Source organism: Kogia breviceps, chromosome 18 (genome assembly GCF_026419965.1).
Source record: "Kogia breviceps isolate mKogBre1 chromosome 18, mKogBre1 haplotype 1, whole genome shotgun sequence".
In the NCBI taxonomy this organism is placed as follows: Eukaryota; Metazoa; Chordata; class Mammalia; order Artiodactyla; family Physeteridae; genus Kogia; species Kogia breviceps.
This window is the reverse complement of record NC_081327.1, coordinates 9,929,192-9,945,318: the sequence shown is the minus strand read 5'-3', so window position 1 is coordinate 9,945,318 and position 16,127 is coordinate 9,929,192. Positions and strand designations below refer to the sequence as shown.

The 16,127-nt window shown below is 41.1% G+C and overlaps 1 protein-coding gene and 1 pseudogene across 5 annotated transcripts in view; one reads left to right on the top strand and one right to left on the bottom strand.

Moving 5' to 3' along the window:
- The window catches only part of ZNF283 (zinc finger protein 283), a 79,457-nt gene that overhangs the window by 51,280 nt on the left and 12,050 nt on the right, over positions 1–16,127 (top strand). Inside the window, exons 1-4 of one of the 5 annotated variants that reach the window (XM_067020170.1) lie at positions 11,296–11,452; positions 12,641–12,781; positions 14,069–14,133; positions 14,443–14,530. In XM_067020170.1, the coding sequence (XP_066876271.1) occupies positions 14,102–14,133; positions 14,443–14,530 (120 nt within the window). In that variant the 5' untranslated portion in view covers positions 11,296–11,452; positions 12,641–12,781; positions 14,069–14,101. Of the gene's footprint in view, positions 1–11,295; positions 11,575–11,695; positions 11,702–12,640; positions 12,782–14,068; positions 14,134–14,442; positions 14,531–16,127 lie in introns of those variants that run through there. The other 4 variants (XM_059044533.2, XM_059044532.2, XM_067020172.1 and 1 more) reach the window with 4 other exon arrangements.
- Positions 8,496–8,801, bottom strand: LOC131744753 (proteasome maturation protein pseudogene; annotated as a pseudogene).

Sequence of the window (16,127 nt, the reverse complement as noted above, 5' to 3'; positions counted from 1 at the left end):
CCTACGGTTAGATTCTCAGAAAATTTGAGACGTGTTTACATAACCAATACAGTAGTCCCCCAGTATCTGCTGGTGTTTGCTTCCAGGACTCACTGTGGATAGTGCTGAGGATGCCGGAGTCCCTTTTATAAAGTGCCATAGTAGGGCTTCCTTGGTGGCGCAGTGGTTGAGAGTCCGCCTGCCGATGCGGGGGACACGGGTTCGTGCCCCGGTCCGGGAAGATCTCACGTGCCGCGGAGCGGCTGGGCCCGTGAGCCATGGCCGCTGAGCCTGCGCATCCGGAGCCTGTGCTCCGCAACGGGAGAGGCCACAACAGTGAGAGGCCCGCGTACCGCAAAAAAAAAAAAGATTGCCATAGTATTTGCATGTGACCTATGCATATCCTCCTCTATATATTAAGTCATCTGTAGATTATTGTATTAGGTATTACGTACCTAATACCTAATACTATGTAAATAGTTGCTGTCATGCAGCAAATTCAAGTTTTGCTTTTTGGAACTTTTTGGGATTTTTTTTTAAAAATATTTTTGATTAACGATTGAATCCATGGATGCTGAACCCATGATATGGAGGGCTAATTGTATTTAAAAGTTATGTAGACTTATGATAAATGCATTTAGGAAACTAAGGTAATAAATACCCAACATCACTTCCTAACTATTATCTATGCTATTGAGATTATGTCAATTGTGTCTGTAAGGCGGAAATAATTATATCGTGGTGTATCACATCTCTTCCCAACTCCACCTTCAGTGATACCACATTGGCAGCTAGAAACTGGCGGTGACAGGACTGTTTACACCATGGGAATTGGCAGTTACTACAAATGAGGGGGTGATTTATTGTTTTATTGATCTGGGGATGGGGAAGCTTCCAAAGTCCTACCTCCTCCTCCTGCAATGTCCCTCCAGCACCATCTTTTGGTTAAGCTTATCATTGTGAGCTGAGTCAATTAATTGATAATGGAAACTTATGACTTACCATGTTTTCACTTAACAAATATCAAAAACAAATGTTAATAGTATACAGTATTGTTGAGAATGTGGGGGAATGAGAACGCTCATAGGTAGCTGTTGGTAATAACTACAGTCTTTTTACAATTGAACTGGGTAGTATCTACCACAATGTCTGAAAGCAAACCCTTAATCAACCAGCATTTTTACATATAAGATTCTAGCTTACAAAAATGCTGACTTGAAAGAAAAAGATGTGGATACACTAATGTTTACTGAAGCCATGTCTGTAATACTGAAGAACTGAAATTAACCTCAATGTTTATCCTTTGAGGAATTGTTAGTCTAAGCTGAACAACATGGTAGCTATTTGTGGCTATTTAAAATCATTACAATTAAATAAAATTTTAGTATGTAGTTCCTTAGTCAAACTAGTCACATTTCAAATGCTTGTTAGCCAGTGTGACTAGTGGACAGTTAGAAAATAATTCAACATTAAAAAGAAGGAGTTACTATGACATAAATCACAGCCAGATCCTTTTTGACCCATCTCCTAGAGAAATGGAAATAAAAACAAAAATAAACAAATGGGACCTAATGAAACTTAAAACGTTTTGCACAGCAAAGGATACCATAAACAAGACCAAAAGACAACCCTCAGAATGGGAGAAAATGTTTGCAAATGAAGCAACTGACAAAGGATTAATATCCAAAATTCATAAGCAACTCAGGCAGCTCAATAACAAAAAAACAAACAACCCAATCCAAAAATGGGCAGAAGACCGAAATAGATATTTCTCCAAAGAAGATATACAGATTGCCAACAAACACATGAAAGAATGCTCAACATCATTAATCATTAGAGAAATGCAAATCAAAACTACAATGAGATATCATCTCACACCGGTCAGATTGGCCATCATCAAAAACTCTAGAAACAATAAATGCTGGAGAGGGTGTGGAGAAAAGGGAACACTCTTGCAGTGCTGGTGGGAATGTAAATTGATACAGCCACTATGGAGAACAGTATGGAGGTTCCTTAAAAAACTACAAATAGAACTACCATATGACCCCACAATCCCACTACTAGGCATATACCCTGAGAAAACCATAATTCAAAAAGAGTCATGTACCAAAATGTTTATTGCAGCTCTATTTACGATAGCCAGGACATGGAAGCAACCTAAATGTCCATCAACAGATGAATGGATAAAGAAGATGTGGCACATATATACAATGGAATATTACTCAGCCATAAAAAGAAATGAAACTGAGTTATTTGTAATGAGGTGGATAGACCTGGAGTCTGTCATACAGAGTGAAGTAAGTCAGAAGGAGAAAAACAAATACCGTATGCTAACACATATGTATGGAATCTAAGAAAAAAATGTCATGAAGAGATTAGTGGTAGGACGGGAATAAAACACAGACCTACTAGAGCATGGACTTGAGGATATGGGGAGGGAGAAGGGTAAGCGGTGACGATGTGAGAGAGTGGCAGGGACATATACACACTATCAGATGTAAATTAGATAGCTAGTGGGAAGCTGCCACATAGCACAGGGAGTTCACCTCTGTGCTTTGCGACCACCTAGAGGGGTGGGATAGGGAGGGTGATGCAAGAGGGAAGAGATATGGGAACATATGTATATGTATAACTGATTCACTTTATTGTAAAGGAGAAACTAACACTATTGTAAAACAGTTATACTCAAATAAAGATGTTTAAAAAATAAAATAAAAAGGAGTTAAATCTCTATAGCTGACATAAAATGTAGAGGAATTGTATTCAAGTGAAAAGGGGAAATAGCAGAACAATATGTAGAGCATGATCCCATTTCTATACAAAATAGATTATCTTGGGGCTTCCCTGGTGGCAAAGTGATTGAGAATCCACCTGCCAATGCAGGGGACACGGGTTCGATCCCTGGTCCAGGAAGATCCCACATGCCGTGGAGCAACTAAGCCCGTGCGCCACAGCGCACAGCCTGTGCGCTGCAACTATTGAAGCCCATGCGCCTAGAGCCCTGCTCCGCAACAAGAGAAACCACTTCAGTGAGAAGCCCGCACACCACAACGAAGAGTAGCCCCCACTCACCACAACTAGAGAAAGCCCACACACAGCAACGAAGACTCAACACAGCCAAGAATAAATAAATAAATTTATTTTTTTTAAAAAACACAAAAAACCCCACCAAAAAAAATCCCAAAAAACATACTGAGTGAAGCAGGCACATTGTGTTAAAATTATCATCTGTTTATCAATCATATACATTAAACTTTCTGTCCCGATTGAATTTTTAAAAATATAACTATTGCCATTCAGGCATTTTTGGGGGATATTTACAAATAATTATCAAGTCAAACCTCTCAGTATTTTAGTGTTTTTATCTTTGGTGTTATGCTTAGAAAATCCATACCTATATCAGAATTTAAGTATATATTTACCTGATTTTCACTGAGTCATTTAATTATTCCATGCATCGTAAATGTGTGTGTGCACACATATGTGTATATATATATAAAATAAAATTGGTATATAATTACTCCCACACACATACTGTTAGTCCATTTACCTAACTCTTTACTGAATAAACCATCTTTCTCCTACTATATTAAATAATGTACTTCCCAGATATTAGTTTTCCTTTATTTTTGGGCCTTTCACTTAACGATTTATTTTGATCCTTCAATAGATCTATTAATTTGTTAACCTCTTCAGCTCTATTTTGGTTACCTTTTGTATGGTATATCTTTTTCTGTCCTCTTAATTTCAACCTATTTGTGTCTTCTTTGCAGCAGTGTTGAATGATAAAGAAGTAGACTGGCCTTTGTGTCTGGTTCCTGGGAGGGAGACTCCAAATCCTTGGAATTTCCTGAGTAATAAGAATGTCTTTGTTATTCATAAGCCCCTTAGATCACACTGGAGTTTATGCTAATAAGGTGATCACAGGGAACCCCTCAATAGCTTCAGAATAGGAGCTGGTCATGCTGGAAAGACCAACTGTGTGATTACAGGGTTGGGGATTTGAACCATGCTATATTGGTTCTACATTGGTGGAGGTGGGGAGGCTACAGATCAAATTCAATCACATGGCCAATAATTAAAGCTAATACAACTCAACAACAACAAAAAACCCCTAAACAATCCAATTTAAAAATGGGCAGAGGAGCTGAATAGACATTTTTCCAAAGAAGGCATAAAGATGGCTAACAGGCACATGAAAAGATGTTCAACATCACTAATTATTAGGGAAATGCAAATGAAAACCACAATGAGACATCATCTCACACCTGTTAGAAAGGCTATTATCAAAAAGACAAGAAATAACAAGTGTTGGAGAAAAGGGAACCCTCCTACCCTGTTGGTGGGAATGTAAATTGGTGCAGCCACTTTGGAAAGAATGATGGAGATTCCTCAAAAAATTAAGAATAGAGCTACCATATGATCCAGCTATTCCACTTCTGGGTATTTATCCAAAGAACATAAAAACACTAATTGAAGATGATATATGCACCCCTATGTTCATCTTAGTATTATTATTAATAGCCAGGATATGGAAACAACCTAAGTGCCCATCAACAGATGAATGGATAAAGAACATGTGGGAGATACACACACACACAAACACACAGGAATATTATTCAGCCATAAAAGATGAAATCCTGCCATTTGCAACAACATGGATGGACCTTGAGGGTATTATGCTAAATGAAATAAATCAGAGAAAAACAAATAATATATGGTTTCACTCATATGTGGGATATAGAAAAAGAAACAAAAAACAAAATAAATGAACAAACCAATCAGACCAAATGTGTAGATATAGAGAATAGAGTGGTGGTTGCCAGAGGGGAAGGAATAGGAGGTGGGTGCGGGAAGGTGAAATGGTTAAAGGGAGTGTGTGGCTTCACCACACTGACTCCATTTTGTCAACACCATCTCAGGCCCGCAGTCCTACCCTCTCTCTTTTCTGAGTGACTGAACTTTAGCCTACTCACAAGGAATGCACCCAAGCCAGATAAGTTCCCTATCAATTTTTACCCTTGACTTCATCTGATATGAAAACTGGAAGAATGCCTTTGCTGGTGCAGATGGTCAATGGTCATGAGACCCCCAGAGAGAGGAAAAGTCCCCAGTTCTTGTCAGTGTGGGTATGCTTCTTACTTGGTAGTCAGATTCTATTTTTAGCTTCAGCTCCTTTAAACTCCCCTGTACCCTTTTTTTTTTTTTTTTTGGTACGCGGGCCTCTCACCACTGCGGCCTCTCCCGTTGCGGAGCACGGGCTCCGGATGCGCAGGCTCAGCGGCCATGGCTCACGGGCCCAGCCGCTCCGCGGCATGCAGGATCCTCCCGGACCGGGGCACGAACCCGCGTCCCCTGCATCGGCAGGCGGATTCTCAACCACTGCGCCACCAGGGAAGCCCCCCTGTACCCTTTTTGATGACATGGAGTGCAGCTGCGAATGCTTCTGGATCATCCATCCAGCAGATCTTTCCTGCCTGTATGTAAGTTACCCATAATAAACTTCAAAATTGCACTTTATGGAGTGGCCTGCTTCATATTTCAGTCTCAAAGTTCCTTCTCAGTTCAGAGGATATTACTTGATATCTTGGCTTCCCAACAGGGGGTCAACTGTAGAGTCATGGATGGAAGCTAAATTTTTGGTGGTAGGCATGCCTTAGTGTATACAGAACTAGAAATATAATGTTGTACACATGAAACATATAATGTTATAAACCAGTGTTACCTTGATTTTAAAAAAGAAAGAAAGAAAGAAAGGAAATAATGGCCCCAAACTTCCCAAATCTGGGGAAATGTATGACATCCAGATTCAAGAAGCCATATAGGGACTTCCCTGGTGGTGCAGTGGTTAAGAATCTGCCTGCCAATGCAGGGGACACAGGTTTGAGCCCTGGTCAGGGAGGATCCCACATGCTGCAGAGCAACTAAGCCACTGCGCCACAACTACTGAAGCCCACATGCCTAGAGCCCGTGCTCCACAACAAGAGAAACCACTGCAATGAGAAGTCTGCACGCTGCAATGAAGACCCAACACAGCCAAAAATAAATAAATGAATTTATATTAAAAAATGAAGCCGTATAGAGTCCAAATAAGATGAATCCAAAATAATCCACAGTGAGAAACATTGTAATCAAATTGTCAAAAGTCAAAGACAAAGAGAATTTTGAAAGCAACAAGAGAAAAGCAATTCGTCATGTACAAGGGGACCCCCATAAGACGCTCAGCAGATTTCTCAGCAGACGTCTTGCAGGCCAGAGGGAGTGGGATAATACGCTGAGGGAGTTCATCACCATTAGACCTGCCTTACAAGAAATGCTAAAGGAAGTTCTTCAAGTGGAAATGATGCTAAACAGCAACATGAAAGAATATGAAAGTAAAAAGCTCACTGGAAAAGGTAAATGTATAGACAAATACAGAATTCTGTGATATAATGGTGGTGCATAAATCACGTTTAATTCTGGAATAGAGATTAAAATACAGAAGTAAAAATAATTATAACTACAAAAATGTTAGTAGATATACAATATGAAGACATAATTTGTGACATCAATAACATAAAATATGTGTGAGGGGAGAAATAAAAGCGTTGAGCATTTGTATATGATTGAAGTTATCAGTTAATATAGCTTGTTTTAAGATGTTTTGTTTAAGTCCCATGTTAACCACAAAGGAAATGCCTATAGAAGGTATACAAAAGAAAATGAGAAGGGAATCAAAGCACATCACCACACACACACACAGAAAAAAAAATCAGTGAAACAGAAAGGAAGACAGCAAGAAGGGAAAAGAGTGAAAAAAAGCTATAAGACAAACAGAAAACAATTAACAAATGACAATAGTAAGTCCTTCCCTGTTAATTATTACTTTAGATGTAAATGGATTAAACTTCTCCATCAAAAGACAGAATGGCTGAATGAATGGAAAAAAACAAGATCCAACTATATTTTGTCTACAAGAGACTCACTTCAGATTTAAAGACACACAGAGACTGAAAGTGAAAGTGTGGAAAAAGACATACCATGCAAATTGTAAATGAAAACAAGGGTGGCCATACTTATATTATACAACATAGACTTTGTCAAAAGTTCAAGCAAGGCATAAAAATACCAAGTGAAAACACCTGAAAGTTTACTACCTTGTTATAATGATTCTTAGTATTTCTTAGTATCTTCTAACACATATACATGTATATAACAGAGATGTATGTAAGTATTTTACACTTTTAACAGGCATTTTTTTTCACATCACTTACTTGTAAGTTTCTCCTCTGCACATACCTTCACAAGCTCCCACACTCTCCTTGTGTAGAGTATTGTTTAAAATCTGGCATACATATCCCATAACTTTCTCCATGTTCATACAGTCATACATACACAAATACACACAGTTGCCTTCAATTTCTATATTAAAAACTTTAAAATTTCATCACAGATAAATTCTTTTTTTTTTTTTTTTTGTGGTACACGGGCCTCTCACTGCTGTGGCCTCTCCCCTTGCGGAGCGCAGGCTCGGGACGCACAGGCTCAGCGGCCATGGCTCACGGGCCCAGCCGCTCCGCGGCACGTGGGATCCTCCCAGACCGGGGCACGAACCCGCGTCCCCTGCATCGGCAGGCGGACTCCCAACCACTGCGCCACCAGGGAAGCCCACAGATAAATTCTTTATAACTAATAAATGTATTTTAAAAGTATACAGTTGTGTAAATACAATCCAGCTTAAGAAACAGAATTCACAAAATAATTTTGAATACTTTTGCCAACTTATCTCTTCATCTTCCTGCCTTCCTGTAGCTACCACATTCCTGAATTTTATCATATCCTTTTTAAAAAAATTAATTTATTTATTTAGTTTTGGCTGCATTGGGACTTCGTTGCTGCACATGGGCTTTCTCTAGTTGCAGTGAGTAGGGGCTACTCTTCGTTGCAGTGCAAAGCCTTCTCATTGTGGTGACTTCTCTTGTTGCAGAGCATGGGCTCTAGGCACACAGGCTTCAGTAGTTGTGGCTTGTGGGCTCTAGAGCGCAGGCTCAGTAGTTGTGGTGCACAGGCTTAGTTGCTCCACAGCATGTAGGATCTTCCTGGACCAGGGCTCGAACCTGTGTCCCCTGCATTGGCAGGCGGATTCTTAACCACTGAGCCACCAGGGAAGTACCCTTGTTTTTTATTATGTACCAGTTACACAAAAATATCATTTCTTTTGCCTCTTTTTAAAGTTTTATGAATGGAATTATACTGTATGTATATATCTATAACTCTTTATCATATTTGTTAAATTCAGTCATTTTCACTCCTGTGCCCTAGCCCACTGTATAGGTACTCCATACCTAATTAAACATTCTACTTCTGATGGGCATGTTTCTTTCCAGATTTGTTACTGCAATGATATTAGTGAAAGCAATGCTGTTGATTTTTTTTCTCATGTGTCAGTACTTCTAATGTTGTGCACATCAAGTTATAGTAAAAAGACAACTCTAAACAAGATGCAACCCATCTCTTTCCATGAACAGCACACTGTATTACAGTAAACCGAGTTTATATTCAACCATCAAATGTGGTTCTCCCATTAGTTCACTTTGTGATGGGTCATTAAGAATACCTTCAAATCCAGTAGTTTCATCATTACCCCTCATTTTATCTTGGTCGAGCTGGAATTTTTTTCCTGATAATTCAAGAGGATGACTGGGCAAAAGTTCATTTTTCACACAAGAAAAACCTTTTTGAAGAAGATCATGACTTTCAAAAGGTCCACTTGCTGAAAGTTCAGTAACTGGAATACTGTCCTTTAGCTGAGATCCAAGTCCTCTGACATTCATCTTCAACTAGCTCTGCAAACAGCCTCTCAGCCTGTTACCCAATGCGATTGATTTTGACGACAGAGAAATTGTTTTAAGGATTTTTAGCTGTGGTGAAGCCAATTAGGGTGAAGCAAAAGAGAGACTTTTGGAAAAAAGGTTAGAAAAGAAAATCCTTTTTTAGCACATATATACAATGGAATATTACTCAGCCATAAAAAGAAATGAGATTGAGTTATTTGTAGTGAGGTGGATGGACCTAGAGTCTGTCATACAGAGTGAAGTAAGTCAGAAAGAGAAAAACAAATACCGTATGCTAATGCACATATATGGAATCTAAAAAAGCGGTACTGATGAACCTAGTAGCAGGGTAGGGATAAAGACACATACGTAGAGAATGGACTTGAGGACACAGTGGGGGGAAGGGGAAGCTGGGATGAAGTGAGAGAGTAACACTGACATATATACACTATCAAATGTAAAATGGATGGCTAGTGGGAAGCTGCTGCATAGCACAGGGAGATCAGCTCGGTGCTTTGTGACCACCTAGAGGGGTGGGGTAGGGAGGATGGGAGGGAGCCTCAAGAGGGAGGGGATATGGGGATATATGTATCCTTATAGCTGATTAACTTTGTTGTACAACAGAAACTAACAACATTGTAAACCACTTATACTCCAATAAAGATATTAAAAAATGCTTTTCTTTCAGGATCACTTGGGACTTTATTCTGAACTTGTAATAGGAAAGGAATTTTATCTTCTTCCCTAATACTATATCCATTAACTGTTCATCTATTTTTACCTACCATTTCAGATCAGAAAAAAGGTCTGTCAGAAGAAACTACAGATATTTTGGTTCAAAACTGCCAACTGCGGGCTTCCCTGGTGGCGCAGTGGTTGAGAATCCGCCTGCCGATGCAGGGGACGCGGGTTTGTGCCCCGGTCTGGGAGGATCCCACATGCTGCGCAGCGGCTGGGCCCGTGAGCCATGGCCGCTGAGCTGGCACGTCCGGAGCCTGTGCTCCTCAACGGGAGAGGCCACAACAGTGAGAGGCCCGCGTACCACACACAAAAACAAAACAAACAAAAAAACCCCTGCCAACTGCAACAGGCCCTGCCTAGGAAATGGAAACCTGGTTTTGTGTATTTAGAATATTTTAAAACGCAATGATCACTCTTAAAAATAAAACAAGTAGTTTTCGGACTGACTATAATTATGTAGTCTCAAACAGGTTCCTTGCCTTGTCTGACCTATAAGCTAGGACATCTGATTACCTAATTCTGGGATCTGCTCTAATCTATCTGCCTCTACCCGTGGGAAGTTATTTCTTTTTCATCCAGGGTTTTCAAAGTTATTTGCTCAAGTTCTCTTAACATCATGAAGCTTGGAAGCCTATCTCAGCCACTCCAAGACTGGCTGTTACTTTGATTTCTTCTTTCTTTTTCAAAGTTATGCTGATTTGCAGTCTTTCCCAGAAAACATCTTTGATTCATCATAAAACGTCCAAATCTTTGGGCAGATAAATTGCAAGTCTTTTTCTGCATATTAAATTTGATTCTCCAAGAAGATGTAATAACACTATTCTATTTTATACGTAACGAAACTGGTTTATTGTCACTCACTAACAAAACACACAGTCACAATTTCCAGGCACATACAGTGGTTGGTAGTCAGATAATCAAACTAACATGCCAAGCTAGATAATACTGTACTGTTTTTCAATCCCAGCTGGACAGGGTTCCACTTTCACAATTACCAAGGTATGCACACAAAAGAAAAGCCTATCAGAAAAAACATCTTACAAATATTGTCATTTTCGGTTACTGACATTAACAGAAATACACAAAGACACAGACCTCCTCAAGTCTCTCAGTCCTACAGAGACCTTCTCACAAGTCTCCATGGTCACAATATCCATTCACGACCACTTATTGTTGCTTTCCAACAGTAGCATATAACCTCTGATACAAACCGCCTTACACCTAAGGAAACAAAGATTCACATTTGCAGAAACTATCCCATGAAAATAAACAAGTCTACACAGGGTTCCAGACACCGAATCGTACCCACAAGCGCACCCAAAGCAAGACACGTTCATCTTTTCAACTGCCAGACCCTGCTCCAGTCTCTCATGCCCAGGTAAGCTCGTGACCCCGCTCAGGGTCATTCTCACGTACTTTACCCAGGATGCCCCCGCTCACTGAGGAGGACTAAGTCCCTGGTCACGCGCCTCCCCCCGACCCCACGCTCTGGACTCCAGAATGCGTTCCTCAGCCTTCGCTGAGAACCTCTTAATTCGCCCACAGACATGCTAAAGACTACTGAGCCACTAGGCTCGACCAAGACTCGAACTACTCCTTCCAGCTAAGACCAGAGATGCGGGTGGGTTTTGTAAAAGGCGCCTCTGATAGGCGGAGTCGAATTGCATGCAGGGAGCATTCTGAAGGTCCAGGTTCCCAGCTTCTGGGGATTCGACTGCCGCGGACTACATTTCCCAGAAGTCTCAGGGCACAGGACCTCTCGGGGCAGAGTGAGATTGCCTGCGGAGAGCGCCTGGAAGCGCCGGGCTACGAGCCTCAAAGGATGTTCCGGCTCTTATTTCCCATGAGGCTCTGGGCTCAAACTAACCTCAGTTTCTGGGTCCCTTTTCGGTGTCTTCGAGATTTTTGGACTCTGCGCGGTGAGTTGGTCGCGTCCGAGGAAATGATCAGCGCCGGTGAGGGTGGGAGGGCTCAGCGGACTTCTCCAGAGCCTTGTCGGAACCAGCAGTGCGTGTAGGGGTGACACTGGGAGGCGCTCGAGGTGAGAAGGCCCGAGCAGCGGACAGGGCGAGTCGTGTACGGAGCCTCAAGCCTGTGTGTGAACGAGAGGCTGAGAAGGATGGTGTGTGACAGACGACGTGACAGGGCTGTGGTGTGTCTCCCTAACGGTGTGTGCGATTGGGAATGTGTGACGGGGTCATGACGTGCGTGACCTTGTTTGTAGGTGTGGTTTGCTTGGGCGGGATGCTTTGGGTTCCTTCTAGACTTTCTTAGGGGCTGCCAGAGTTAAGTGACCGCAAGAAAAGAATTCCAGGACTAAGCCTTAGAATGTATGTTTCCAGTAAGAAGATACAGATCTAGTCTTGGGATGAAAATTTGACATCTGGACGTGTCCTCGTGACAGGCTCCTGGAAAGACATGATTGGGGAGGTCCCACACGTAGGATTCCTAGAAAAGTCACCTCCTTGGGGGACCAGCTACCTGTTCCAGCTCCACTACAAACAGACCTCTGTCCCCAAGAATTGCTGTCAACTCAACTCCAGTTTCCCTTTGAATTCCGTTTGTGTATGTGTGGATGAAGGCAGATGTGGCCCTGGAGGGTGTTTTGTTTTGTTTTGTTTTTAGTTAGGTTTGTCTGTGTTCCAAGAAATACTGGTGTCTCCCAGTATTTCTCCCCACCCCCTCCTGCTGCCCCTAACGCCCCCCCCCAACCCTAGTTGTTGCTGGGTTTCTAAGAAGGACCCTGAGAAGGACAGAATTGTTGCATATTTAGAAATCAAAGTTCAGGTGAATTTGTGTTTCTTTTTTATTCATAGTTACTTTTGTTTTTAGATCATGACGCTATTTGCTTTCCTTGACCAGAAATATCTTGACTATTTGTCAAGACACTTGACTAGTAGTGTCTATCTTGGGTCTAACGTCTGGTGAATGACCCATCATGCTGGTGCCTCCCTCTTCCCAGAGGCCCCCTATTGTCCTTTTCCTCAGTCAGTAGCCATCCGTTCATATGGCAAATTGTTCAAACCCTCCAGTACATTTTCCCTTTCTAAGCAATGTTTTTTTTTTTTTTTTTTTTTTTTTTTTTGGCCCTACCGCGTGGCACGCAGGATCCTAGTTTGCCGACCGTGGATGGAACCCGCCCCTCCCCCGTGCGGTGGAAGGGCGGAGTCTTAACACTGGACCGCCAGGGAAGTCCCTAAGCATTCTGATGGTATAGAAGCACACCTCCTCCAGGAGGTGGCCTGGAGGTGGGATGTTAGGGCTTTATTTTAGACTATGATTACTTGAGGAGATTAGCATCTAGGTAGTATCGAAAACAAATTATTTTTTATCTGCTCCACAGTCATGGTTTTCAAAGCAAGGCAAGGTAGGAGGGGATTGGTTATTTCAGGTAGTAAATTACAATGTTGTGAGGCTTTCAGGGGTGGGAATGTGATTGAGCTTTGAGCATGGTGTTGCCAAGTCCAAGCTCAAAGTACTTGCCCCAGGACAGGCCGATAAATCGAGAGACGAGTTGTTGGGGCAAAGAATAGTGACTTTATGAAGAAAGCCAGCAGACCGAGACGGTGGGCTCATGTCCCAAAGAAGCATCTGGCCTGAATTAGAATTCAGGCTTCTTTTATACTGAAAGGGGAGGGAGTGAAGTCAAACATTTCCTGGTTCCTGTCAGCCTCTGGAGGGGATGTGTTAATTTTTTCCTCCCTGTATGCATTCATAGGTGGATCTGGTCAGGATGTTTCCTGTGAGCTAGTGCCTGCCCCATGATATAGGCTTAGTAAATATTAAGATTTGCTGTTATGTGGTGATTCTGGATCATTCCACATCAACTTTTTATAGATCAAAATATGAAGAGAAATAAAATGATTATGGTGGGTGCTTGCAAGTTTGAAAAAGTTACCAGGGGCTCAAATGGTCTAGAACAGGAAAATCTTAACCTGATGTCTTCTTATTCCATTTATAAGCATCCAGGTGATCACAGATCCCGTGAAATAGAGACAGAATTTTTGTAAATATTTGTAAATTAATTTTCTAAGTGGGCAGAGTGTCTCTCATTTCATGAAATTACCGAGTATGCGTGACCCCAAAATTATCTAGCTCCATTTGTCTGGAATAAAATTATAGTAGCTTGGAAGGAGCTTTTACAAATTTAGCATCCAATGACATGGAAACAGTTAAGTAAATGCAGTATACCATTTGATGGAATAATATGCACCTAATAAACATTATGTTTATAAAGAATCAAAAGAAGGGAAAATGTACATGATAAAATATCCAGCAATAGTTATAGTTATGAACAAAAGTACTTAATAATATTTTGAGTTATATATGGATCCCATCCAATAAGAGAGAGTTTTGAAAGACATTTTTCATGGATTGTATCCAAATGTTTTAAATTGACCATTCAGTGAAGAATTAGAGAGGTGTAGCCACACTTGTTAAGTATCTACTCTGTACCAAATATTGTTCTGTTTATATGCATATATTTCCTTGCTGCGACTTTGAAGGGGACTTACATAATTTGTGTTCATTCACAGGAGAATCTTGACAGTGAGTGTCTCACTGTAGTGATGAGCTACAGCTACAAGATGTTGAAGAGCTGGTAGGTGTCATTTGTTTGAGACCCACCGATTTTCAGTGTTGGGCCTATATGTTCAGTTTTCCTAATGACTGAATTCCCTGTCACTCAGTTTTTTACATTTGGAAATATCTTTATTTTTCTGATTATGAAGTTAATGCAGGTTTATTGCGAAAAATTCAGCAATCCAGGGAATGTATAGAGAAGGAAGTTAAAATTATATCCTGTAGAGTTAATCATCTCTAATACTTCGATGTATTTTTATTCAGTTGCTTAAGGCAGGACAGGATCACTGAAGCACACCTGATCTAAAGCTTCTTTTTCCTTCTGCAGCTCTGGCTTTTCTGGACTCTGTGCTTCACCAGTAGAGGAACCCTATGGAGCATTAATTAGTTCCTGCAGTTCTAGAACCATGACTGATGTAAGTTGGTATTTCTCTCTCCTTGAAGTGTTGTGATTTTTAGGTCATGTGAATCTTTTCCTGAATTAACCCTAAAGCTTTCTACTTAACAGATCCCCATCCCTGAACCCGCTTCTCGGTTCCTTCTGTTCCAGGAAAGTATGATGCCAAATAGCCCAGCATTCTCCCTCTGTGCCTTTTCCAATCAGTGCCATCATATTCATTGAGCACATTACTCAACATCTCCTGCGGTTCAGTCTTCCATCAAGAGCAGTGAAGAAATGGAGTCCTTTAAGGGAAATATTTGAGTGTCTGTCAAAGAATAATGTAAAGAAGTATAGAGAACAATCAGCTTGCTTTTATTTGTATACAAGGAAAACCAACAGTAGATTGAGTTCATCTTTCAAAGGCACAAAGAGGATTCATAGAAGAAGGAAAGAGGAGAGAATGAAAGACTGCAGACATTTCGAAAGCAGCACTTTCCCTTTTTCAAGCTAAGATGGTGGTTAGTTCATGTCCTATCTAGGAAAAAAATGGCTGAAGTTCCCCCAGTTGTTTTTCTTTTTCAGGCTAAGATACAGCTAGCAAAGAAGTCGGTCAGGATACTCTGCCCTTAGCCAGCTGGATGGCCACCCACGAGAACAGTTTCAGTAGTCTGTGTATTACCTGGAAGAGCTTTGGTGTTTAACTGGGATGTATCCATGGCGGGCTGTCTTGGGTCCTGCCTTTTGTTATCGCTTCCATCTTTGTTCGGCCAGGGCTGCCCCATTTCCCTTATCAGATTTCTCATTCCCAAGGCAGGTCTGCGGTGTGATGAGTTAGTGGTGAGGGTCCCTTTGGACCACACAGGAAAACGTGGAACTTCTTCAGAGACCTGAGTTTTCCAGAAAGACAAGATGGAATTTGGGATTTCTTCGTCTTAGCCTCAGTTTATATGAGATCACATGCTTTGCAAGCTTTTAGGATTAGAGTGGGGAGTGAGTGGTTCTTTCCAGGGGCTCCCTTATCAGTAAACACCAGTGTCAAAGTCTGTTTAGTTATTGACCAGGATGTGACATCTGTGTTGTGTGTGCTATCCTCTATCAATATCCTCCAGCTCGGGAACAAGGAATGTGTTAAGCAACAGGTGGTTGATGTTACCATGTAAAAAGATGATCCAGATTCTTAAGTACTGGCTGATAATAGCCTCCTAGAATTAAGAAAATCTTGGAAGTTTTGTTCAACCTAAATGTATAATAGTTATTAATCTCATATATCCATATGATGAACTGAATTGCAGCTAATAAAAACATTTTACGTATTCGATTCATCATCATAAAGAAGAATGCCGATGATATAATCTCACAGCATGGTTCACTTGAGGCTTAATGATAATCCTTAATTTAAATAATTTTTCTAAAATAAGAGATTTTTTAGGACATTTGGAAAAAAAGTTTTCAAGTTTTTCTGGTATTTCTTAAAGGGAAAAGATGGTGTAGCAGTTCACATTTATAAAGAATTTATGGGCTTCCCTGGTGGCTCAGTGGTTGAGAATCCGCCTGCTGATGCAGGGGACACGGGTTCATGCCCCGGTCCGGGAAGATCCCACATGCCGCGGAGCCGCTGGGCCCGTGAGCCA